Genomic DNA, 25,749 nt, shown 5'->3' with positions numbered 1-25,749 from the left:
TCTTTTACCTTTTTTCATCACCTAAATTATCTATTTTTCATTTTTTGATATTATTAACCAAATCGGAGTTTGTATCAAAGTTATTTAGGTTGATGAATAGAGAATACCTTAAGAATGAGGAGGTGTCTAGTTTATATGATATTTCTAAGCCTGCTCAGAGAAACTACTTTTGATTTATTATGAAGAACTAGCTTATGTGTGTTGAGGGCCATCCGTGGGCTGTGTGTGGACTTTGTTGGCATTGCAGCCTAATGAATAGGGACCTCTGGTGTCTGAGAACTTGCAGTGGACATTTCCTCTGTGTAAGACTGCCTAGAGACATTGTGAATTCCTATTCTGCTCTGCCATATCCCACACAGCACCCAAGATGGGGTGACCTGCTGTAGCTGCACAGCCTGAGATGGGTGTGACCAGCCAAGATGCCAATCAACCTACTGACTACAAGACATCAGGAAGCAAGACTCCATCCTTGAAACCTTACCCCTGCCTTTGCTGTACCCTCTCAAACAAATCACTGGAGCCATTTTCCTTGTCTAGCTTCAGCTCCCACGTGGACCAAACCTATCAGGACTCTGCTTTTGAAAATGTCTTTCTCTTTGTCTTTTGTTCTTCACTAATTATTCTAGACTTTAATTTCTCAGGTGGCTTACACAGTCCTCGGCAGGAAGAAGAACCCCTAACAAGGCATTAGCTATCTCCTCATATAGGTGGTATTACAGAGGCCAAGAAATACCACAATCTATTTGTAAAAGCTTTAATTTCTTTTGTGAGCATTTTGTAACAATTTTTTTTTATTTTGAAAAAGTCCAATTCATAAATTTTCCCATTTATGGGATGATGATTTTGGTTTCAAATCTAAAAATTCCTTCCCTATTCCTATACCCTCCCAATTTTTCTCCTTGGTTCTTTAAAGTTTGACTTAGTCTTTGTGTTAAAGGCATGACACGTTAGCCAAGGTTCATTTTCCCCTCTGTGGATGGTCAATTTTTCCAGCATAATTTGTTGAAAAGGCTCTTTCCTTCTTGAGTTGTTCCTGTACCTCTGTGAAAATTGGTTGGAGTTACTGTATAGGTCTGTTGCTGGGTGTTCTGTTTGTTCCTTTAATCTATGAGTTTACTCCTCCATCCATACTACAGCGTTCTGACTCCTGTAGCTACAGGATGCTCTTGACATTAGGAAGACTGATTTCCATAACTTTATCCTTATTTGAAGACAAATCATTCACATGCAGAAAAATATTAAATAAACAAATGATACATATCACAAAAAAACATTGAGAAAGGTCTTTGTTAGCATGTATTAGACTTCATAATTATTATTTAAATTTTTCACTCAAGAGCACTACCTGCTTCTACAGAAGCAGGACCAATTTTTATTCTGGAGATACACACCTGTAGATTTTGAAGAACTTACTGATAGAAGAGCAGTCCTGGGTGGAAACAAGACCAAATGTTCCCCACAATTTGGGTCAGAAGGAGGGATCTATCTATTGGTTAAGACAAAAGGGACTTTAAGCTAAAATGTACCCTGCTTAACTTAAACCGATACCAAAGAGAAGGAGGCATTGCTGGAGCCAGAGTCCTGTGCCCAGCTCTGCCAGTCTGTCTATCTAGAGTTTGCTGGGCACACTGCATTCCCATGAGAGCACTCTGCCATTTCCCAATGTGTGTTGCTACTCTTTAGAGACTCTGTCATTTAGGCTGGCATATCTGGTGTCTGGAGTGAAATCTTTGGCGAGGTTCTCTGAGGGTACCTGGTCTCTGAGGGTCCTGGAGCTGAGTGTGGCTCTGACATTCGCCTCAGCCTTCTCCATTGCTGCACCTTGGTCTTTTGGGCTTGGTGAGTCTTATTTCAGGTCATGCTCTGCCCTCCTTCTGGTAAACCTGGTAGATGCTCCCTGTTGACTCCTTGGCATTGGCTTTAAATAAGGTAACCTTAAGAAAGACTTTGCCTCTCTTTGGGGGACAAAAGGTATCTTCTGTCTTTTATGACAAGCTCTCTCAGGTGCAAGGGCACCATCTGGGTGAGTACTCAGATATCACAGAACTCACATTCTGAGTACGTCTTTGTCTTCTGGTGAGTTCTCTTTTGGTTCTGTGTGCCTAGTTCAATATATATATATAATTTGAATGCCTAATTGAAAAGTTTTCTTGTTTTTGTGAACACTTTAATTTTGGTTTCATTTTTGGTTAGTAATGTGCATCAACAATTGATTTAGCTTACTATTTTTCTCCCTACTTGTTTCTGAAAATCTTCTGAGAGCAAAAATAAGTATTCGAAATGGTGAACATGGGACATCAAATTAAGAGCCACTAAGGTCACCATCACCATCTATTAAAGACTGTACACTTTGAAGATAGTCTCCTGGTCACAGACAGGCATGGTTGACACTAGGGTACCTGCCAGGGACAAGACAATTTCCATGCAAGTAAAGAAAGTTTGGTCACAGATTGGACAAACTAAGGCAAAGGCTATCTGCCAAGTTAAAAAAACAAAGATCCTGTGCCCAGATATACCTGTCAAAGCAAAACATTGATGATTCTGTGACAGGACTTGAAGCACTTTTCTTTACTCTCCAGAGATTGATATGAAACAAAATGGGATCTCAAAATTTTAAAGCATATAAGGAAGATGTGAATACCTAATTGAAAGTGCCTCAAGTGGCTGTTCTTTGCATTCTTATGCAGGTATTGTTTTCAGTTTTAATTCATGGGAAAAGATAATTCTTACACTGCAACTATCGGGCAGACATGTAAAGGATGTTTAGCTCCTTGGACCGCTGCTCTGTGTTGGTCAGCATTTTGTCACTGTGATCAAAATACCTAACATGAGCAACTTAGAGAAGGGAAGATTTATTTTGGCTTCGGTTTCAGAGATTTCAGTCCATGGTGTGCTGGCTGCAAGGCAGACATGAGGCAGAGGGTGTGGTGGGGAAATCTGCTCAGCTCAAGGCAGCTGGGATGGGTGGAGAGACAGGAAGCACCCAGGGGAAGATATAAACCCCAAGGCCACACTGCCCCAGCCAGTAGTATTCACCACCTCCCAGTAGGTGGAGTCAAATTATAATCCACTGGAGAGATTCAGTCATTTGCCCTCTGAACATGCTACAATGCCTAACACATGAGCTTTTGGGGACACTCCAGATCTAAACCACAACATTCTCCCTTTATCTGACATCCTAAATTCTAAAGAAAAGCTGCACCTAAATGATCTAGATGTTACTGGCTAAATAATCTTTCTTCAGATTTACAGACCCCAGAACATGGGGTGCACTTTTGGATAACATCAGAATGTAGAACACCCTTTCTTATGCTGCAATCCTGAGCATCAACTAGCACACAATCCATAAACTGTTGAGATGTTTAACTTGCAGAAAAGTAACATATTTGTGTAAATAACTGAACAAACTAGCCTAAGGTGGTCAAGGTCAATTGTGGTGTCCTAGCCAGAAAGAATAAAAGAAAAAAAAAAGAGAGAGAAGGAAAGACACACCAGGGTGATGAAGACCCCATCCAACAGCCTTCCTGCCTGTTGTCCCACTGCTGCACCTCCTTTCCTACCCTATAAAAGCCCTGGGACATACCTAGGTTCTCTAAAATGGTCTTTTGGGTGCAGGTGCTGCCCTTGATGAAACCTGATTTCCTCTGCACCAATTCTCCTCTCCTAAGTATTGGCTTTCAAGCAGTGAGCAGGTTAAGAATTGACTCCAATAATACCTCTCTCTTTTTTCTGTTTTATATTTTCTTTCCTTTTTTCTTCTATTAAAATAAATACAAATTGAAACACAAATCCACTTAAAAGTTTTTCTCTTGGCATTTCAGCTAAGATAGGAAAAGGAAAAAGAAAAAAAAAAAAAAAACTTCCAATGAATGGGTTTTGCCCAGTTGCATGGCATCCTAAACACCTAACAGTTATATTTTAAGTTTGCCTGGCTGATTATTGCTTAGGGTAATAAAATGGTTCTATCTGTCTTCATAACTACTCTTATGCCTTGGTCAAAATTTTCATGGACCTGGAAAAATTTTTAAAGTGCATGGATGTGGAGCAGGGAAGGAGTAGTTAGACACTGCCTGAGAATATGCAGGTGGTAGGAGACTCCCAAATATCCCTCCACTCCCCAGGGTCTTTAAAGATAGCCTTTTTATTAAACTTTTCCTTGGAGATTTGGTCAATCCATACAGAACTGACCCCAAATTCTACCTCTGCCATGATTATTCTCACATGAGGCTGTTGTATTAGTAATAGATGTCTTTTTGTAGCAAAACCCTCTCTTGGGGCCCAGAGCCAGGATATTCCTACCTCTAGGAGACAATCTGTATGAGCAATAGCCTGTTCTTATTGAGCAGATGCAGAAACTGAGGCTCTGGAAAGCAAACTCATTTGCTCAGTATCATAGAGCTTGAAAGTCACCATTTCTGACTACAGAACCTACTCTCCTAACTCAGTTGGCCCAATAGGGATAAGATGGGAATGGAAACAGACATGGAGGGAAGCCATCCCCATCCAGCTCCTATAGCCGCTGGGACATCACACCCTGCCTACCCTGAGTCTTGCACCAGAAATGCTGACAGGCTCATACTAAGATGGAAGTGGAGACACGTGAAGAGGGGAGAGGCCATAAGGAGCACTGTGGGGCAGACAATGGACATTCTTTCTTCTTAACTTCCCTGGCTAGGAGCCTGAGGTCAGTGACAGAAGTTCTATCCCCTAGGGTCCCCAGAGAGTTGGTATGGAACTGAGTGTAGAACGAGGCCAGATACTCTGAGGGATGAGCAAGGCAGCACTCAGTGCCTCACACTCGGCTCACCTGGGAGGCCGCTTCCTGCCGGAGGATAGGCTACACCAGGGGGTATGGGGGGCAGGAGCCATATTTCCTCTCTGATTTGGGGTTTCCACAGGAATAATTTGACTTACCAGAAGACCTTATTTAAAAATAGTATTAAAAATTAAAATTTAGATTTTAAAATAAGAAAAAAAATCTCTGTTTTGACGAAGATGGAGCTCTAGATTTACCAGTTTCCTTTCCATACAGGTAAGGATTTTGCTTTAAGATCACATAGAGGGTGTGCTGCTACCTCTCCATCTAGGAAGCAGGATGTCTTTTTTTAGAGCTTAGAAGCCACATGGACTAACTTGCATTACATGATCCTTCAGAACTGTGGGGATTCCCTAGACAGTTCCCAAGTCCTCAGGGAACTACACTCTTTCCGTTACTTAGATGACACTTAGTTCTTTGAATTTCTCGGAGAAGCAGGCTCTGCTCCAGGCAAGCATCCCCTGACACTCACTCTGTTGTCCCATCCCTGGCTAACGCTGGTCTATGGCAACTGCAGAGCCTTGCAGAGGTGGCTCAATGGTGCCAACCTTCCGATTTGTGTGAGCAGAGCAGCAGCCAGAAGAGATGCTCTCTCAGAAATCTATGTGGAAAGGATAGTCTTTGTGGCTTTCAGTTCTGAAAAACAGAAAAGTGAATAAAAAATAGAAACAAAGAATTATTATTTTTAAGAGAAACATTTGAAATGACATAATTATGTATTTTTAATGTCCTAGGATATAAATTAGTCTTTGAGTTCATTTGGTGGCCCATTTTCAAACAAGGAAAAATTATGGTAAGAAGGGTTAATTAACCTAGAATTTATGTTGTAACTAACTCTGAGTCAACCATCCAATTGGAATATTTCTCTGTTTATTTTACAAAGGAGTAAAAGAGGCATATTTACGTGGGGAATGTGGCCAATCGAAGGTTCCTGTTAAGACTCATGATTTCATCCATGTGATTCTCTGTTAATTCAAAATCGAACACCTGGAAATAAAATTTTTAAAGGAATTTCAGCTCATTCATATTTAATTTGCATACTACTTACAAAGCACTGTAATACACCTGCAAGGGACAAGAGGATGGGAAAGAAATACTTCATCAGGACTCTGGAACTTGCCCTGCATCACAGCTGACCTGGCCGAAATGCACTTTGATTTGAATCCCTTGGTTGGAGTTGGCTTACCCTTGGCTACTTTAGGAAACCTTGAAAAGACAGGACACATGTTGCTTTTATCTTTTGGAAGTAAAGAAAATATGGAAACAGTCAAAAGGTGCAGCAAAAAGTTTTTTCCATTGACCCACCTTCTCCCCTGCAAAAGACGAAGCCATTTGTTCCATATAACCCCACCAACTAGGGAGCCACCTGCCCCTGAAACTGTTCACTATCAGCATCCGTGTCACAGAACCATTCTTCTGAGTAATCTTTTTTTGTTTTTTTGTTTTGTTTTGTTTTGTTTCTTCTGGAATAGTATTCTTGCCCCCTCCCATCCTCATTCACACTTGAGGATGATGACAGTGACCCACTCCCACAACAACAGTGCTTCATGAGTGTCACCCACCAGTGTGGAGGGGCTGATCAGAGAAGGGCACGAAGGCCCAGCAAGTGATTCCAATATACCCTGGTGGGTGAGAGGCCTGTGGGAGGCCAGCCTCTACCCCAGGAGATGACCATCCTGAAACCATGAGAAATTGGTTACACACAGTGTGGGAATTCTGATCGGAGGAGCAGATATGCTGGTGGAGTAGTTTGGGTTAAGGAGAGAAGGAAACAGCTTTAGAGAGTCCCTAAGGTCAGGCGGTTGTCTCTGGCTGGCCCAGGGACAGCATCTTCCCCAGTGGGTGGCTGACCTAATGCAAAGGAACAGGGCACCCTGACTGTGCCCCAAAGTCCTAGAGTCAAATCCATTGCCACAAGGGGCCATGCCAATCCAAGGCACTGAGAGCTACTACAGGTGAACTGAAGGGCAGTGTGGCTCTTCTAGCATCTGCCAAACCTTTGTGCAGCTATGAACCATCATGGGTTGGAGGTCCTCAGATTCAGAGAGTCGGATGATCTTCTTGAGTATCTGACCTTCCAGCAGCAATCCTGGCTGCCCTGTGGGGGCTGAGAGCACCATAGCTGGGCCCAGGTAGGAGTCAATGTCAGCTACTGTATGCCAAATTCTAACCTCTGGCCCAAGACTGGGCCTAGTTCCCAGAGGCTTGTCAGAAGCCATCCAAGAGAGAACTTTTACTTGCTACAACTCTCACACTCCTCAGGTATGAGAGTTGGCTGGTCACCTTTAGCTGATTTGAACTGTTTAAAACCAGGATGCCCCAGGAAGGATGAAGGGTAGTGCACAGGTAGCAGGTGGGAAAGGGAACCTGTGCCCCACAGGCAAGGGCCTAGTCAGGAGAGGACTGAGTACTGCAAGGTTCTCTGCCCCATTCTCAAGGTCTCCCCTTGAGAATGTATCCTCATGGATACCCTGCCTCCACTTCTGAGAATGCACTCTTGCCAACAAAGAGGCTGTTCCCAAACCAATCAGCCTGACACACATAGCGAGCCCAAAGGCATCGGCACTGCCCCAAATAGGTCAGTCAGTGGGTACATCAGGGCATGCACGCTTTGTGCTAGCTGTTGTACTGAGCCCCGAGAATCCAGCAGTGCCTCACACAGGAGACGGGAAGCCCAAAGAATGACACAATCTCTGGGCAGAGAACTATGTCTACTGCAGATCCAGGTAACTAGCAACCCCTAGCACACACAGGTCTACACTGTACTCACGTGACTAATGAGTGTGGGCTACATGAGAGATTTCCCATGATGATGACTGGCAGCTAATGCCAGGCACTTTCCTACCCCAGGCACTATGCCAATCACTATTTACATTATGTTTAACTCTACAGCATCCTGTGAGATGCACCTGATGGGAACCAAGTTAGAGAGGACCCACGGCTGCTAAGTGGTGAGTAGGCCTGTCAGATCCTAAGTCCGAGATCTTAACTACTGTGCTATAGAGTGTGCTCTGGGTTGAAGGCACATCTAGTAAAAAAATAAACTTCACATACTTCCGTGATTCTTGGTTGAGGTTCAAAATGCTGTCCTTACAAGAACCATAGTCTTTCATGTTTTATACATATTCTGGTAAATAAAGATACCTACCCATTGGTTTTTCACTCCTACCTCTCTAGTCTCTAGATGAGAGTCAGGGCTAAATCCTTCAACCAACACCACTCAAGGTCCATGCCCTCCTGCGACCAGTGAGCATGCCTCCATGTGGCAGATGGATGAGGTGCTACCAACCTTCTTCCTCCTCCTCATGACTATGTGGCTGGACAACATCCAGCCTCCCTTGAGGGTCAGTGTGGCCCCATCATCATGTCAGTCCACTGAATGTGAAAGGAAGTGAGGTGCACTCCAAAGTCTTGGCCTCCCCCAATTTCTCCCATCAGATGCTTTTCCCTCCTTCCCATGGTGGGCTGCATGGCAAAGAAACCAAGCTCTGGTGGACAGGGGAGCTCTGAGATGGAAGGAGCCCAGGGCCTTGGGTCACTGAGAGAAAGATTGATTGCCAAGACAGTGCAGAGGAATAGACAGCAGATGTGTCAAGGCCACAGGATGCTGGGCCTGTTTGTTATGGTAGCTAGCCCACCCTAACTAATATAAATTCCCAAACCCTCTAGCATCAAAGAAAGAAAACACCTACCTGGATGTTTTCTTGAATCCGCTTTGGGTTGGTAGACTTGGGAATCACTATCAAATTCCTCTGGATCTGAAACCTGATCAGAATCTGCAGAGGAGAATTGACATCACACAGTGGTATTCTCATGAAGTCAAACCTAAGTCATTTCCCTAACAGCTTGAGCCTTACTATAGAGCAAGAGTCCACAAGTCTCCTTCCTGCTAAATCCTTGAGAAATCTCACTGGCATTTTCCAAACAGTTCTCTCGGTACGTCTGTAGTAACTGCCATTGGCCCAAGGAAAGGTCAAGGACCTGCTCACACCTTAATGGGATTTCCTTAACATGTGTCCAGTCTCCAGAGAAATCAGGGCAAGAACAAGCCATTGTAATAAAGGACTCTTCTGTTCCCTTTTGCACTAGCTTCCCATGCAGATGGTGGGGCAGAGGGGACTGCCTGTGAACTCCTCCTGAGTCCTGGCGGGGGGGGGGGGGGCAGGAGCGCAAGCTTGAATCAATGGGACTATGAGGCAACAATTCACTTTCCACACTGGGAAGTTCTGATGAGTCCTGGACTCATCCAGGTGAGCTAACCCTTTCCTAGAAACTGACAAGCCTTTTAATTCAGGAGGGAGAGGATGTGGGAAAGTAATTCCCAGGTGTGACAGCCCTCCCCAGTACCTGAGCACATGACTTGTTATAGTGATTTGCAATTCTCCGAATCGTGGGGTTATTCAGCAAGTCCGTTCCCTCCCTAGAGAGACACAGCGCAGAGGGTAAGCCAGCACAGATGTTTCTTTCTTTAAAATAAAACCTTTCCCCCAAATGAAAGGTTCAGTATTTTCTTATCACAATACACACTCACTGTTGGAAATTTGAAGGATGCAGAAAAGCACATCACCCCAAATACTTGTCTGGAGAAAATCACGGAAAACATTTTGGTGATATCTACATATCCCTTTTCCATGGCATTTTGAACTTCTTATCAAGAACCAGGTGGCAACAAAAACCACCATGCAGTGGGCTCTCCATGCTGTGGCAGGCCCAATGACATACAGACCCTCTAATGCCTCGGCTGTCTCCTATCAGACCTAGCAGAGGTCTCTAGCACTGCCAGGCAATCTTGTGGTGATGGTGAGAATCTCAGAAAAGTACATCTCCAATACCATGAAAAGGTGGACACTGAACACATGAAAACTTCACTACAAGAACTTTTGAAAGACTATGATACATCTGTGGGAACCATTTTTTCAAGAGCCATTTATTATGATTTATTAAGTAGTTACTGTGCTTCAAGCACTGGGCTAGTTAGAGTCCTCAAAGGGTCCCTAAGGTAGCAAATATGGCCCAATTTTCTTTCCAAAGACCCATGTTGTATCCCCTCCTTTACTGGATCTCCCACTCATCCATCAGAGGCCCTTCTATCCCAAAGTTCAGCTTTGATATATGACCAGCCTTCTAGATATTCCTTGGCTGCTACCAAGTTCAAATACACATGCCCCATTTCATATGGAAAACATGCAAGTGATAAAATTCAAATAATTTCAGCCTGTCCAGGATCCTAATATGATCTAGGCACTGAGCTAAGTTCTGAGAGCAGAAGAATGAATAAGATACAGTCCCTGCATTCAGGGGACTTTACCCAGTGGGACAAAGTAAGAATAAAATAGTGACAAGATGGGGTGGCATGGACCGTGTGAAGGAGGGCTTCCTGGAGGAGGTATAATGCTGGATTGAACTTCATTTAGAAACAGGAGGGCACAAATTGAGAAAACATAGATTTGTGGGTAAAAAGATCAGTATAAGCAAAGGCACAGAGAGTAGAAACACCCTTTTCTATCCAAGGAACTACTGGTAGTTCCGTGTGGTTGATGCAGTAAAGTTCGGCAGCAAGGGGAGGGAGGAGGCTAGAGGCACCCAGAGACCAGGCCACCTGCAGCTCAGGGGCCAGCCAAGACCTGAAGAATTTTTGAGCAGGAAAGTGACATGATTATATGAAAACAGCTACTTCAGTATTCCTGAGCAGTACACTGGAATGGGATGGCTCTGGGAAGGAGCTAAGGTGCTCCTCATAGAACCTGAGGGAATCCTTGCTTCACCCAAGTAGAGATGGTGACAACAGAGATCAAAAGACATCTGAGTTCTCTTGGCACCATAATCAATAAGTCTTGGTGGGGGATTAGACCATGGGAATGGGAAAGATGATTTCCATAGTTCTGGCTTAGGTGGCTAAGTGGGTGGTGGTAGCTGATAAAGGGAGCACAGTACAAATTCAAGGCTAGGGGGAAGATAACACATGGAATTAACATTATCTAATGAGTAAGAGGTCTGTGAAAAGTCCAGGTAAAGAAGTCAGTAGCTGACTGATTTACTACTGGGGAGCTCAGCAAAAGGGGTCACTTGAGGCTGGTTATGTAAATTAAGAAGGGAAAAATGACTCTAGCTCCCAGTAACAGTTCCCTATCTCCAGCCCAGGGGCTTGGGAGGTGTGACTGCCCTTTGCGACCCCCCACATCCTGCCCATCCTTCTTGATGGGAGTCCTTCCATCAGATGAAAGGGGAGGGTGGTATCTATTGCTGCCAGGACTCCAAATAACACAGTCACTGACTCATCCTTACCTCGAGCCACCAAGAGGACGGTAAGCAGTCACAGACACATCTTTGGCTTTGCAAAAGCGAATCAAATTCTTCTGAGTAAGATATGGATGGCACTCAATCTATAAACAGAATCACAGCATACCACACAATTCAGATAACAGCATGCTAAGAAAGTTCTAAAAGACAGACCAACACTGGTGTCTTGGTTACCGTTGATTAGCTGCAGGCCCCAGGCCAAGGCCTAAATATCCTCATCTGCATGTGAGCAGGCTGGGCCATGCCAGGGCCATGATGCCAGGTCCTGTAGAGGCCTATAAGTCTGCAGCCTCATAAACACCCACTTGCTGTAGTGTCACCTGCTTGGTGTGGCCTTCCTCAGTCACTCAGAGAAAAGCTGCTTCATTCTGCGGCTCCTACCTCTCTCCTGTCCTTTATTTTTATCTATAGTATCTACAATTATCTGACACACCCTATATATTTCATTATTTTTGTCTGTTGTCACCAGGATTTAAGTTACATGAAAATAAGGATTTTTGTCTCAACTGGTTTCGTTCATGGGTGTACCCCAACACTGAGAGCAATGGAGACATAGAGAAGGTGCTCAGCAAATATTTGTTGAATAAATAAATGAAATAAAGGCATTACATATGACAAATACACACTAGAGGTGATGCTGGTGAACATTTTGAGAAACTTGAGAGCAGGGTTGTAGTCCCTTCCATATGCTCTGAATTCTCCTGGCCATTCCAGATTATAAGTGGACTTAAAATAAGTGTTTGTTCAGATGGAATTAGAAAGAACTATGCCTGTCCTCTCAGGATCGTGTGTGTCCAGCAAGGTAAGCTTTTGGGAAAACTTAGAAAAGGTGGCCTTCTAGAACTTTCTGGTATTGTGCTCCTGGTTGCTCACAACCCTGACAAGGCAACAACCATTCTTAGGTATTTAAAATGCTGCTCAAGAAAAAATCCTTACTCAAAACAGAAACTGACATGCATATAAGTAGATTGTGTGCATGTGAGGTCTTAGAAAAGGCTGCACTGTCTTAGAAATCAGGTAGGTGGCTGCTCTTTGTGGTGGGAACTAGCACAGGACATAGAGTTTACAGAAGGCTGAGGATCACGTTTCTTGTTCTGGGTGCTGAACACTGGAATATGTTCACTAGTGAACACTCCTGGAGCTATACTCTTTATGACTCACGCACCTTCTTTATGTATGTTATATATCACATTTTTGAAGAAAAAAGCTAATTTATTGAGAAAAAGGAAAGAAAAAGAAGAAAGTGATACTCTATTCTTAATTTTTGCAAACTGGAAGCTACTAAGTGCCCACCCAGGGGCCAACACCAGTAAAACGGGTAAGTTCACTATCTGCACAGTGGAATTCTACACAGAAATGAGAAGGAAAACTGTACTCCCACGTGCACGTGGAGGGAACTGACAAACAACGCTGTGGGCAAGAACCCTGACACGAGAACTGATGGCATGTTACTATCTCAACTATAAATGTCAATGTCACTGGACATCAGAACAGTGGCTACCCCTGCAGGACAGGGATACAGAGTGGAAAGGAGAAGCAGTGTAGAGTGCTGGGATACTGGATGCAGGTTGGGGAGCTATGCTCAGTTTAAAAAATGTACCAAGCTCCACTCACAGGTGTGCGCGTTTCTGTCTATGTAAATGAAAAGTTTAAGAAAATAAAGGGCTGCAAAAACGCTCTTTGGACATTCAAAGCCAGTCAGTCAGATTAGCAAACACAATAGTCCTTTGCTCCCAAGTCTTTTCTCTGCATTAAGAAAAAAATATGTACCTTTACCTCTGCAGCCTGAGGGGCTGGGCTGAAGATATTGGGTCATCTGTCCCTTTCTTGCTGCCAGTCTGCAAGGGCCAGGAGAGGCAGTGGGAAGGGTTGCTTTCCTCTGATGAGGAGGGACCTGCCAGGACCTCCCCTTCTGAATACATCCGAGGATATGCCTATAGGTGTGCATAGAGAATCAAGCTCCAGATCACACCCTACAGGTCAATGGCGCTGTCCAATCATATAAGGCTTTAAGATAGCCGCTTGCCTGCTCACCCTGTGACATTGCCTAACTGCTAACTTAAGTTATAATTTTGACAAAAATGGGAGAAAAACACCTCCTTTGTGATTCATGCATTCTGCCATTTCCAGCATGGCCAAACAGAGGTAACAGCTGGGCAGCCAACTACCCTACTTAAGCCCTCCCCATCCTCCTACCAGCTCACCTGGTTAGTTATTGGCTTGAACTTCAAATCAGGCTTATTCAAAAGTCTCTCAAGCTGTTCATGATTGAAGTTTGACACACCAATGTCCTTCACGAGTCCTTTAATCACCAAGTCTTCCATGGCCTAAAAGAACAAAGGACTTTGCTGTGTGTACAAGCTCTGTCTATTTTTCTGATAAACGCCCTCTCTCACCAACTCTGCATGGACTTCTAAAACTGGATCCACCCCAAACTGTAAAATATTTTACTTGAAACTTCAAAACCACTGTTGAATGTAAGGTCTAGTCCCAGTTCCATCTTTTAATACCTTTATTTTATTTATGTATGTATGTATGTATGTATGTGGTGCTAAGGATCAAACCCCGTGCCTCACATGTGTGAGGCAGGTGATCTACCATTGAGCTACAACCCCAGTCCCCAGTTCCATCTCTTAATAGCAGGAGACACTGGGAAAATTACATGACCTTGATAAGCCTAAACTTCCTCAGTCACAAAATGAGGACAATATTATCTACACATATCAGAGAGTTGTTTCAAGGCTACATGAAATGATGTACAAAAAAGCATTTAGATAATGCTGGCATTGAGCAAACCCAGCACATTTTAAGTACTAATATTTCTATTACCTTCAATAATTGTTGATCTGGTGTTTGGCAATGTGGGCCCTGTTGGTTTCATTTTTCCACTTTCCTTTTCACCTATGTGACCATCTTTTTAAAGGACAATGGTGCACCGTCACTCTCCTATTCCACCTTAGCCATTTAGCATTTTAAAGAACTCACGAGCAGAGCAACCTGAAGCCAAGAGCTGCCACTGACCACAAGCCAGCCTGCCTCTTTCTTCAGAAGTGCACGGCCTTCCTGTCAGTGTGGATGGTCAGGAGTAAGTCCTACCAGGTCACAAGGACAGTGACTGATGAGCTTAAGTGCACCATTGCTGCTGTGCTGCTGCAAACACCAGAACCTTGCTTGTGCTACATGAAAAACCTAGAGTTTACCCCAGATCTTTAAAGAGAGGCACCCCAGTGTGACAGGAAGGACAGGAACCCCTGGGCACTGCTCCTGACACCTGAGACACATGGTAGCACGTCTCCACATTCCACTTATTCATAAGAGGAGAGGACAGTGGTGCTCAGCCCAGTGGTGTCCTGTCATTTCCCTCATGTCTCTAACTGGGTGACCTCAGGCTCCCTCCTGGCTTCACCTTGCAGCCTCATACTAGTGGCTCCAGATGTCATCTCCTGAATTTAAGCTCTGCCCTGAATTCAGCAAGTGCATTTTCTTCCTGGGCTTCAAACATGACCAGGCTCTGTCCCGCACTGGGCCAGCTCTGCTAGAGCCCTCAGGGAATCTTACCAGGCTCTCCCTGCACCAGCCGGCCAGTTGGCATCCACACACTCAAATCCACCACTTCCCTGGTTTCCCTCACCACTGTCTTGGGCCCTCACGACCTGTCTGTCATCTGGACCCTGAAAACAGGCTTGGTACTTGTTGACTCTCTCTCCATTCGATTCTCCCACCTCCCCATTGTGAGCTGTACCATGCTGCCAACATTAGAGTCCTAAAATGCTTAAAAGAGAACTAAAAGGAACTATAACGTACTACTAGTGGCTATCATGGTGTAACAGGAACATGGAGTTTTGAATTTTATTTTTTATATTCTTCTGTATTTTCTGAAACAAACGTGTGATAATTCTAATTAAAAATAAGTAAACTTTGGGTGGGAACAAAGGAGGTCTGTATTAATTATTCCTAAAATAATATTTCAGAGAGACATGCCACCATAAGCGAAAGGTAATAAGAAAGTCATGTGAGGTCTCCGAGTTCTTCAGGTCTTCTTTCCTAATTTACACTGCAAACACTGTGTCTCAAGTAGACAACTCAGGGTCTGAACATAAGGTGTTCAAGTCTCATACCCATTCCTATCTGGAGGTGTATCACCAGGGATGATGTTGCCAGAGGAGGTGTCTCAGCTTACCTCCCATGTTTCCAAGAAGCTTGTATCACTAGGTATAACTACACCGCTGAGATCCAAAGGGACATCTTCTTCTCCAGGCTGTGAGAACCAGAAGAAAGGAGCTTACTGGGGCTTGTGATCCTCCCTGATTAGAAACTAGGGGGACAGGGAATCCAGATATTGGGAAGAGCTCTGTTGTGAGACATCCATCTAAGCCTTGGCCTTGTCCTAAGCATTACTAGCCTAGCTTGACCACTTCTGTTCTGTAGGCCTCAGCCTCCACTTTGATGAAATCAAGGATTGTGAAGACTGAGTGGTCAGCAAAGTCTATGCCAGCCTTGACTTTGTTCACTGTTCACTTCTCACAAGGTAAGAAATAAAGATCTTGGTTCCCTGCTTATTGTTAAAAGTTTAATAACTTCAGGCTAGGAATGGGGTATTAATGGGGATCTCCTTCAAGTCTTAAGAGCAAGTCTTAAGTCTTCTTGTGACTCCATTACTAGGATCTTTCCTTTTCTTAGAACCACCATCACAATGATAGATAATGAAGTGAGAATCCAAAGGTTACAGGAAGTGAAGGGTAGAGAAAGATACCCTAAAGTCTCGAAATCTAGAGTTACCCTTAGAGCAACTGTAGATATTGCTTTGTAATCTGACCCTTGTTCATTTACAATCCTACCTCACTAACATTGTCACAGGGCAAGTGGCAGAAAATACATATCCATTTATTAATCCTTAAGCATTAAAAATTTTGAAAGTTCTGGCCTGATCCATATTTTAGAGGCATTTTCTGTGTTAATGAGAAGTAATTGTTTACTTCGCAGCTATCTCCCATCTTGATATTTTTTTAAACATCCACATAAGTCTAACCACTTACTGAGCAGTACCTGGAAGCCCATTGGCCAGTGCATCAGGTACAGATCCAAGTAATCCAGCTTCAAGGCCTTCAGACTCTTTTTGCATGCCATTTTCACCAAGGACGGCTCATGATAGGTGCACCACAGCTACAGGGAGAAGGGAGACCACAGTCACACAGCTGCCATCCACAGCCAACACAGCATCCGCTCCATATTCCTACAGAGCTACTCTCTGGGAGATCAAAACATTCAAGTTGAGATGACAACAAATACAACAGGGGAGGTTCTCAGGAGAGGACAGTGGCAGCACCCTTAGCAAAATTCCCCAGGAGTCTACACACAGGGCTTTGCTACCTCCCTCCTACTCAGGGGACATTCAGGACACCAGAAGACATTTGGTGGGAGGGCTGATGGTTATTTGGATTGACTGAAACCAATACAAGAAAAAGAAAACCATGCTGTTCGGCAGAAAAGATAGGAGTAACAATCAAACGTTATGTTTCCAATACAAATTGGCTTTATGATCAAGGTTCTCCATTACTAAGGTAGATAATCATATGGGTTAAACCAGATGAGTTAACATATGTTGCCTTATATTAATGTAGATATTTCCATCTCACTTCTAGGAAGTAGGAAAATTTATGATTGCTTTTCTCCTCATTACTTTTCCTCCTATATTTTTATTAATTGTGACAGAAGCTGACCTGAAGGCTCTGTCATAGCAAGTGAAAAAAAAAAATTCATAAGATAAAGTAAAAGCAAGGAGATTAAATGAAATCAAATGACAAGTATAGTGTATTAACAGAAATTGGGGGACAGACAAAAATAAAATGCAAATACACCACACTGTTAACAGTAGTTGCTTCTAGGCAGTAAGTATATTGACAGAATTACATTTTTTATGACTTTTTGAAATCCCCAAGTTTCTGCTGCTGGCTGTGATCCACTCAGAAGTAACCCATCGTCAGACTACAGGGCAAGACTCAGAAATCCCATTACCCATCTCACTACCTTGATATTCAGAAGTCTCCTTCCTTGGCCAAGCATATACCAAGGCTTCTCCTTTAGCCTCTGCCCAGCTAAGACAGCAACAATGAATGATAAAACTTAACTGTATTTCAGTAAAACAGAAAGGCAAACTCCCTATAGAGAGTTCCCTAAATCTCAGAATTATGGGAGTTTAGATTTGGAATTCATTCAGAAGAATGAACAACAAATATTCACACTTCCTGAATGACAGCTAGAACTTGGACCCATGACTTCTGGTCTCCTGGTTTTAACATTTGCTTCAAGGTCAAAAAAAAAGGAATTCATTAATTCTGTACTACTTAGTCTACCTCCTATACTGTTTAGAAGGCTTACCTTTTTAAATATCCTTCACACTCATTCCCCTCCTCTGCATCCTTCTCTCGCTGAAGTTTAGGCCTTCATCACTTACCACCTACACTGCTCTTTACTGGTCTCTTGCCTGTCTCAAATGCGTGCTCCTTTCAGCTTCTACAATATCCAACATACAACACAAATATCGCTTACCTATAATACACACTGCCTGACTTAAAGACCTCTTGGTTTTACTTTGTCTCCAGGAAAACAGGCTTCTTGAATAGCATACCAAAATCTTCACAGCCTGGCCCAGCCTCATTTCTCATCACCCTGCCACCTCTCACTGTGTAATCCACAAACACCAAGCTTCTTACAAATCCCTGCATCTGCATTCCCTGTGTCTATGTGCAATCTGCTCCCTTGGTTTGCAATTCCATCCCAAATCTTCTTTACCTGCACTACTCCCAGAGCTACTTATTCAGCAGATCTGCTGGGGAACTTGGAATCTGCATTTTTCCAATCACTCCGGGTAATTCTGAGCTTGGGAATTTCTGTGTAGACAGAGTTCATGAAGGTTGGAACTTTGTCCTACTCACCACTGGAGCCAAAGTGCCTATTACTCAATCAATTTTAATTTTAAGAATGCACCTAAATGAAATAATAATAATGGAAGGGAGATCAGTAGAGATCAGCAAGTGAATTATGAGGAGGGGAGGAAAAAGGAAGGTATTGAGAAATGATAATGTTCAAATTATGTAATATGCATGTATTAATATGGCATAGTGAATTATACTAATATGTATAATTATAAAATGCACAATAAAAAATAAAAATATATGTTAGCAAAAAAGATGGAGCAAGAGAACTTAATAATAATAAGTGAAAAAAAAGCAGGCTGTAGAATAATGTGTTTGGTGTAGTTCTGCTCCTGAAAAAGCAAACAAACCAATACCCTGCATATGAGCATATGCACTGCATGAGCCAGAGAAAGTGCAGAAGACTGTTCACATGAATCAGTCAGAAAGATGAAGACACAGAATTTGGAATGTGGCCAGAGAAGAGGAAAATTATTAACTCTGTTTTTAGACATCTTAGTATTGTGATAAATTATTATACAAGAAAAAAAGAATGTTTTACCAATTGGGGGATCTCTGCACTCCTACCTGAGTGATTAAATGCATAATATGAAGCAAAGAAAGCTACATATAATATAACTTAGCATGTTTATTAAGCTGTGATACTTCTTGTTAGTTTTTGTTCAAGCAGAAAACAAAGCCATCTCTTCCCATCAGGAGACTGGTGAGTGCTCCAAGCAAGGCAAGTTCAGCTCTTCCATTGCCTAAGAGTACAGTGGCTGGGACTCCACTGTCCCTGCAGCTAAAAAGCCTACCTTACTGACAACAAACAGGTCCTCTCGTCTCACGACACCCTCCTTGATCTTGTGTCGAATTCCTGCTCCTATCTCATTCTCGTTGTTGTATAAGTAAGCGCAGTCAAAGTGCCTGTACCCCGCATCAATGGCCACCTTCACTGCCTCAGCAGCTTCTCCTGGAGAAGCCTGCAAAATCAGCAGAAAAGAAGTGTTCCATCAAAGTCAGAGAAATGCAACCTCCAGTTCTCTCTGTCCACCTGAGAATAGAGAAGCAAATGATACATACTTACATAAAGGCAATCTACCACACAAAAAAGCATAGACCCAAATCCACATAAGTAGTCTGGATCCCACAGCAATAGAAAAATTCAGAAAAGAAGGCAGTTACTGCAAATTGAGCTCTATCAAGGCAAGGGATTGGAACTATGGGAAGATTGTGGGAGAAAGTTTACAGTCTCAGAAAACTGGGGATTCTTATATCCTCAGTTGAAGGGTAATTGACAAACATCCTCTGCACTTCAAATATAAAGTATAGCAGTATAATTGTCTTCATTTAACAAGCAATAGATTCAGAGTGGCTGAAAGCTAGTAAATCAAACATCCATCTTAAGTTGAAAAGAGAAAATAAAAATAAAAATGTTGTTAATGAACTTGGAAACAAAGATGTAATAGAGAAGACCAGAAAAGCTAGAAATCAGTTATTTGAAAAACCTTAACATGATAGACAAAACTTCTGGCAAGATTAGTCAAAATAACATCAATTTTAAAAAATAAAATGACATGAATGAAAAGCAGGATATGAATATAAAATAGATTTAAAAGAACATATGCCAACAATTTGGAAAAATGACAGCAAATAGAAGAAACTCCAGAAAAATTTAACTCAAAAAGAAATAAAATTTGAAAAGTTTTGTAATTATTAAAGAAATGAAGCCACTAGAAATAAAAGAAAACCACCATTTACAGAGTTCTAGAAAATTTCCAAGAAGAATAATCCCAATTTATCATGAAATCTTTCACATAACAGAAAAAAAAGAAATACTCTCAACTTGTTCTACTAAAAATAACAGTTTAACCCATCAAGGATGGCTACCAAATATCACACTCCCGGCTAGATGCTGAGAACCAATATGAACAAAGCATATCCTTGACCTTCAAAAGCTGATTGGCAGATGGGAGAAATAATTTAAACATTGAACTAGCAGGGGCTGAGTATTCTAAACCTGACTCAATCAATAACTCCCATGTGACTTCTCATATGAACATCTTTTTATCAAGGACTAAATTTATTTTTTAAGAGCACATTGGTAGTCAGTGCTGTCTTTCAAATCACAGGCAGGGATTACAAAGTTCAGGCAGGGAAAGGTCCAAACTGCTAGTACTATCAGCCACTAAGGGGGTTGTTTCTAGATAGGGAAATTGAAGTTCCAAAGTTTATTTTTAAAACCAAGTTGGCAATTCTAAACTTTCCTCATCTTTTCAACAGAGATAACCTTCCCGGTCTTCTAGTCTTCTGCCTTACACAAGCCTAACAGCCTCTCCTCTTGGCTTCCCCAAACATAACATCTTAAGGATTATTGACTTGGCCTGGATCTCACCTACCATTCTGAAATACCTAGCTGCACTCGCCATTTTCAGATAAGTGTTTGCCAAAATATCCCATCATTTACACAAAGGGGTAATTCTACATTACAAAAATAAACCAGACTCAGAAAGACAATTATTGAATATTTTCTCTCAAACGAGGAAGGAATGGAGGGAGGGGAGGGGAGGGGAGGGAAGGGGAGGGGAGGGGAGGGGAGAAAAGGAACATAAAGCAGGCTACTATTAAGGAAGGGGAAGGAGAACAGGAGGAGGGACAAAGAGGAAAGAAAGGGCAGTAGGGAGGGTGGCTATGATCAACGCACTTTTTGTGAATATATGAAACTGTCATAACGAACCCCGTTATTTTGAACAATTATCAGAACAATTATAATTTAAAAAAAAAAAAAAAAGATTTTGTTTTGGAAAGTTTGGGCCCGCCCGATTTCGCAGCAGGCGGGCACCTAGGCCCTGCATCAGGTTTCAGAAGGCGGGAGGGGAGGCAGGCCGCCCTTCCTTCCCCTCCCGTGGAGCACGAATGACAGCGGGATGCCGCGGGACCGCCAGACCCCAGCGGAGAGGACAGCGGGCCTGGAGGGGCCTGGAGGAGTCTGGAGCCTCGTCTCGGGCCGCCCCTCCGGCCCGCCAGGCCGCCTCACCTTCCAGGTGCCCAGGCCCACTGCGGGGATCTTCGCTATGGTTCCCACTGCGGGGACCTTCTCCATGGTTCCCGCCGCGGTTCCAGACCTTCGCCTTGGACCGGCCCCGGCGAGTCTCCGCGGCCGCGACCAGAGGCGACCGGAGTGAGGCGCGGAGAACTCCCTGATTGGCTGGAGCTGCGACGGGCTGAAATCTGCGCCCCGATTGGTTGGCGGCGCTGAGGCAGCAGGGCCAATGGGCCAAAGGGTTCTCTGATTGGCTGGCGGTGCTGCCCGCCTCCTTTGGGCCTAACAACCTGTGCTCAGGTGCGCTTCTCTGCTCCCACACGTGGCGTCTCCTCTGGTTTCCTAGCAACGTGGCTGAAGCTTAGAATGGATGTTGGGGAAGGGGACCCCAAGATTCCCAGGCACTTTCCAAGCCCAGAGCCATCCCCAGGCTACTTCTGGCTAACAGCCTGCCTGGGATCCTCCTCTATCCACCCCTCTACACCTGGGTCTAGGGTAAGCCTCTCACCCCAGGGGAAAGAACCTAACAGGAGGAAATAGGAGAGGCAGTGGGACAAACCTGCGGAGGGGGTCCAACCTCTGCTGGGACCAGTCCTCTACATACAGCCTAGGGAAGTGTGGGGGGAGGCAGTAATTTTTGTGGTTCTGTCTTTGTCAGAAGACAGATTTGTCAGGGAAGAGTTTTTGTGGTTACTGTCATTCTTTGTGGTGGTCACTGTTCCATGTTGAACAGGCTGTTTCTCAAGGTATCAGCCCCGGTTAGCAGTTCTCCTTACAGGGTACTGTCTGGGGTTTAGGTCAGGCCGACTGTCTTGCTGGGCCTGAGTGACCATAGAGTGACTCTTGTCCTACGGTGGAAGATAATGTTTCAGGATGCTGTTGCCTGATTCAAGTTCATCCTAACAATTACCACCCGCTGTGTGGAGCTGGTAGTATGGGATACAGGAGAGATAGTCTTGCTTTTTTCTTTACAATTGGGATGCTTGGAGCAGATGACCCTGAAGGTCCTACAGGCTTGAGGAGGTGTTAGCTTTAATACTCCATAATGATACACGGTGCATTGAATCCTTGAAAAATGCCTTCTTCCCCAGGGGTCCTTCAGAGCAGACAGCTGCCGGGGGAGTTATGAGAGGAGGACTTGAAGTGGTATAGAAAGTGGCAGATCCCAGGACCACTCATACAGGGCCTAGGGACAAGAATGTTGGGCTCGATGTGATTCTGCAATCTGTGTATGGGGTGAAGGTGGGAGTTCATAACCCACTTGAATCAAAGTGTGGAATATGATATGTCAAGAAATTTGTAATGTTTTGAACAACCAACAATAAAAAATTAAATTAAAAAAAAAAGAATGTTGGGCTCTTAAGGATCTCATTGGAATAGCAGCTGAAGTCATGCTCAGGTTCTGGTGAAGAGCCTGCTGAGTGAGCTGGACACCCCAGAGCCAGTAGAGGGAGAAACCAGACAAGGGGGTTTTCCAAGGTCCCTTCATTACTCCTCTAGCTTGCATTTGAGCCCCTGGAGACATCCAAAGACAAGTCAAAGTTTCGTTTCTGGTTTTCCCTGCTTGGGGCTGCAGTGCCAGAGCAGACCACCAAGGAAGAACAGTGCCCCCTGTGCTCAGTAGAACAAGTGGAGCTTGGGTAGAGGCCCCACAGTGTCATTCTGGGTGTCCTGCCAACTGCCACCCAACTTGCACTTTACTTTGCTAGCATTCAGAGCCTCACGTATGCTGCCCAGAGATTGGAAAAGGGGCTCAGATCTCGCATTACTCACCCAAGCAAACATGCTCTGAGACTCCCTTTTTCAAGGGTAGTTATAGGATCTGGTGAGACTCTGGAAAGTATCGATGCAGACTCTACACTTCAGGAGCTCATAGTCTAGAGGACAGGTGGACTGAGTCACAAGACAAAATCCATGTGAGAGAGAAGAGTAATTGCCATTGAGAAATGAAGCAGGATGCTGTGAGGGAGAGTCAGCAAGGGAGAATCCTGAAAGCCTCACTGAGGTGACATTTATGCTGCCATCAGAAAGAAAAGAGGAGCCAGCTTTGTAGCAGGATGGGAACAGTGTATATGGGGAAGGCTCCACTGTGCAGAGATGTGGAGGTAGAAGTGAATTTAGCCAGAGAGGAGATTAGAAAGGAGGCCAGTGTAGCTGGAAAGAGTTTGGGAGGAGAGGAGGGGAAGGAAGGAAGAGGACAGGTCCAGACACTGAGATCTAGAAAATTGTACAGGATTTCTATTGCTGTGTCACAGCATTACCCCAGACCTAGTGGCTCATAACAGGCATTTATTGTCTTGAGTTTCTGTGGTCTATCAGCAGCCTGGGACTGTGGTCTCAACTGAGGCTTGACTGGGATAGGATCCACTTCTGAGATCATTTACAAATAAGATTCAATTTACAGTGAGATCTTTTCCTTCTTTTAGTTGGGACCCTCCCTCAGGTTTTTGAAATGGGGGCCTCTCCAGATGGTGCATATTATATCTCAGCTTGTTTCACTAGGGCAGGGTTGAGGGTGCGAGGAAGAATACTGGACAGAGGATCCAGACAGAGATGTAATTAATCTTAGAAGGAACATCCAATCACTTCTGCTACATTCTTTTGGTTAGAAATTAGAGACTAAATCCACCCTCGGGAATGTGGGGATTGCCTAATGAAATATATGCGAGGAGGTGGAGTTTGATGGAGCCACTGTAGGGACTACCAGGAATGGGCCAAAGTGAGACACTTGTGTCTAAATATAAGTAGAAAGGGAGGCCCTTGGAAAGTTTAATGCCAGAGGGGATATCCAAATTTCATTTTATTTCAACCCTTGTCTTTGATCCCAACAGCAATAATTTTTAACAGTACAGTTTCCTAGAATGTGCCCAGTAGACTCAGGAAGTTTGGTAGGGTATTCAGGAACTTCAATCTAGAAGATTTCTAAAGGAACTGTTTTTTTTTTTTTAAATGGTCTTCTTGACAGATGCACTTGTACATAACAGCATTAGCTTCACACTTGAAGTACTCTTGTTGCCTGTTAACAGCATTCTGCTACAGCTGCTTTGGATGGTGCTGTTTAAGAAATTCTGCTTAATAAGCAGTTGTTACTTCATTCTTAGGCATTGTCTTTCTCCTTTGGTTTGTCTTCAGTGAAAGCTGACATTTGCTTACTGTGGTTATTGTCTTGGTGATTGGCTCTCTGTGTGCCACACTTCAGATATGTGAGTAGCTACTGTGTATCAGGTGGTTGGGAAGGAAGTGGTAATATGTAGGAGGGCCCCCATGAAAGCAGATAAAGGTTTTGTCCTTTTGGGAGATGAAATTTCATTAGGAATTATAGTTAAACTAGAAAAGTAGCACGGAATAAGATTATATTATAATTGAAGTTTAATGGAACTCAAAAAGGAAGGAATGATGCTAAATTGTAAAGCAATGAACAATTGAGATAAGCCTTGAAGGACAGATGAATGGAAATGGTGATTGAACAGCTCCATTTAAAGATTCTCAGCTTATAAAGCTTATTATTAAGGGAAAAAGGAGAATGAAGCAGAAATGCACCATGAATGTACTTTTAAAATTATACTTTGGGGATTATTCATATTACTATTCATAGATGGTTTATTCTTTAAAATGAAGGAAGTTAGAAAAAAAGTGGCTGAATAATTCAGATTGGATGCAGCAGTTCCCTTGTCCTGTGGCCTCTTTGGCTATTGTTCACACAATATTAACAATAGGAAAGAGTCTCTGGGGCATCACCTGCACTGTGTTCTACATTCTCTGGTATTGGAGGTAATAGCCCAGATCTGCTACAGCCCATGTGCTTGTCCCTGGATGTTTGTCCCCGTTCACATAACCTCTGTACCATCTCCTCAGCAAACCTGTGACTTTTGAGCTGGATACTTCCAGACAACCAGATGTGATTTCACTGTGCACATCTGATTTTGAAAGATGACAAGAGGGAGGCAAAGTGCTGAAGCAGTGTTCCAGTGCAGCTGGGCAGACAGGCTCACTCAAGAAAGGGAAAGTGGGTCATCTGGGGCTGGACAGCTGGAAGGAAGCCACACAACAGAAATGCAATCACCTAGTGGAGCTTCAAATAAACCAAAGCCAACCCCTGTTCTGCTGGTGGCAGCTACACCAAGCCCACACTGACACTCAGGTTTTCACATACAACCAAGCACTGTGCCTTTCAATTATTGTTTTAATAACACCATTAACTTGGAAAAGTATACACTTGATTCTGTTTGAAAAGAAAGAAAGAAGCATGAAGGCAAAAAATATTACTTCAAGCAAGGTCTTTGCAAATGCCTTTGCTGCCAATAATGGTTTTACTTGACACACACCCCTTCCCCCATTGCCCAGCAGCCAGGGGACTCATCATTTGCAGAGGACGCAGAGAAAACAATCAGTCATCTAAGACAAAATCAACTTCTTTCATGTTCTTCCAAGAACAGGTTTGATGTTGTGAATTACATAAGTATCTAACAAAGTGAACAACTTTAGAAATCATGAGACTGTTTAAAGCCAGGGATTTAAAAATGTTCAAAAGGGGAAAGACTACATAAAGAGAACATAAGATTTATGACGCTGAGAGATAGCATTTTGCTGAGCTGATGAAGTCAAGATTAAGTAGGGCATCATGGAACGCTGCACAAACCATGCACTGGGCCAATGTGGACAGGAAATGTGATTCG

The 25,749-nt window shown here is 43.5% G+C and overlaps 1 protein-coding gene across 3 annotated transcripts; it reads right to left on the bottom strand.

Annotated features, from left to right (window-relative positions):
• Window positions 1-740: 740 nt before the first annotated feature.
• Window positions 741-21,258, bottom strand: Akr1e2 (aldo-keto reductase family 1 member E2). Of its 3 annotated transcripts, XM_046442429.2 has the most exons (10): window positions 21,068-21,258; window positions 18,846-19,013; window positions 16,163-16,279; window positions 15,297-15,374; window positions 13,321-13,443; window positions 11,102-11,199; window positions 9,164-9,236; window positions 8,509-8,592; window positions 5,721-5,803; window positions 741-5,452 (listed from the first exon to the last, which is right to left on the bottom strand). In XM_046442429.2, exons 1-10 carry the CDS (start codon window positions 21,131-21,133, stop codon window positions 5,410-5,412), a joined length of 933 nt encoding a protein of 310 aa, XP_046298385.1. In that variant the 5' UTR covers window positions 21,134-21,258; the 3' UTR covers window positions 741-5,409. The 3 variants fall into 3 exon arrangements, 1 of the variants encoding a protein (XP_046298385.1); XR_009226638.1 differs by lacking the exons at window positions 741-5,452; window positions 5,721-5,803; window positions 9,164-9,236 and adding an exon at window positions 12,893-13,050; XR_009226637.1 differs by lacking the exons at window positions 741-5,452; window positions 5,721-5,803; window positions 8,509-8,592 and adding an exon at window positions 12,893-13,050.
• Window positions 21,259-25,749: the final 4,491 nt, after the last annotated feature.

The sequence above is a fragment of the Marmota monax genome, unplaced genomic scaffold (genome assembly GCF_021218885.2).
Source record: "Marmota monax isolate L192 unplaced genomic scaffold, Marmota_monax_Labrador192_F-V1.1 WCK01_AAM20220418_F8-fsc00273, whole genome shotgun sequence".
Taxonomy (NCBI): Eukaryota; Metazoa; Chordata; class Mammalia; order Rodentia; family Sciuridae; genus Marmota; species Marmota monax.
This window is presented reverse-complemented; position numbering and strand designations above follow the sequence as displayed.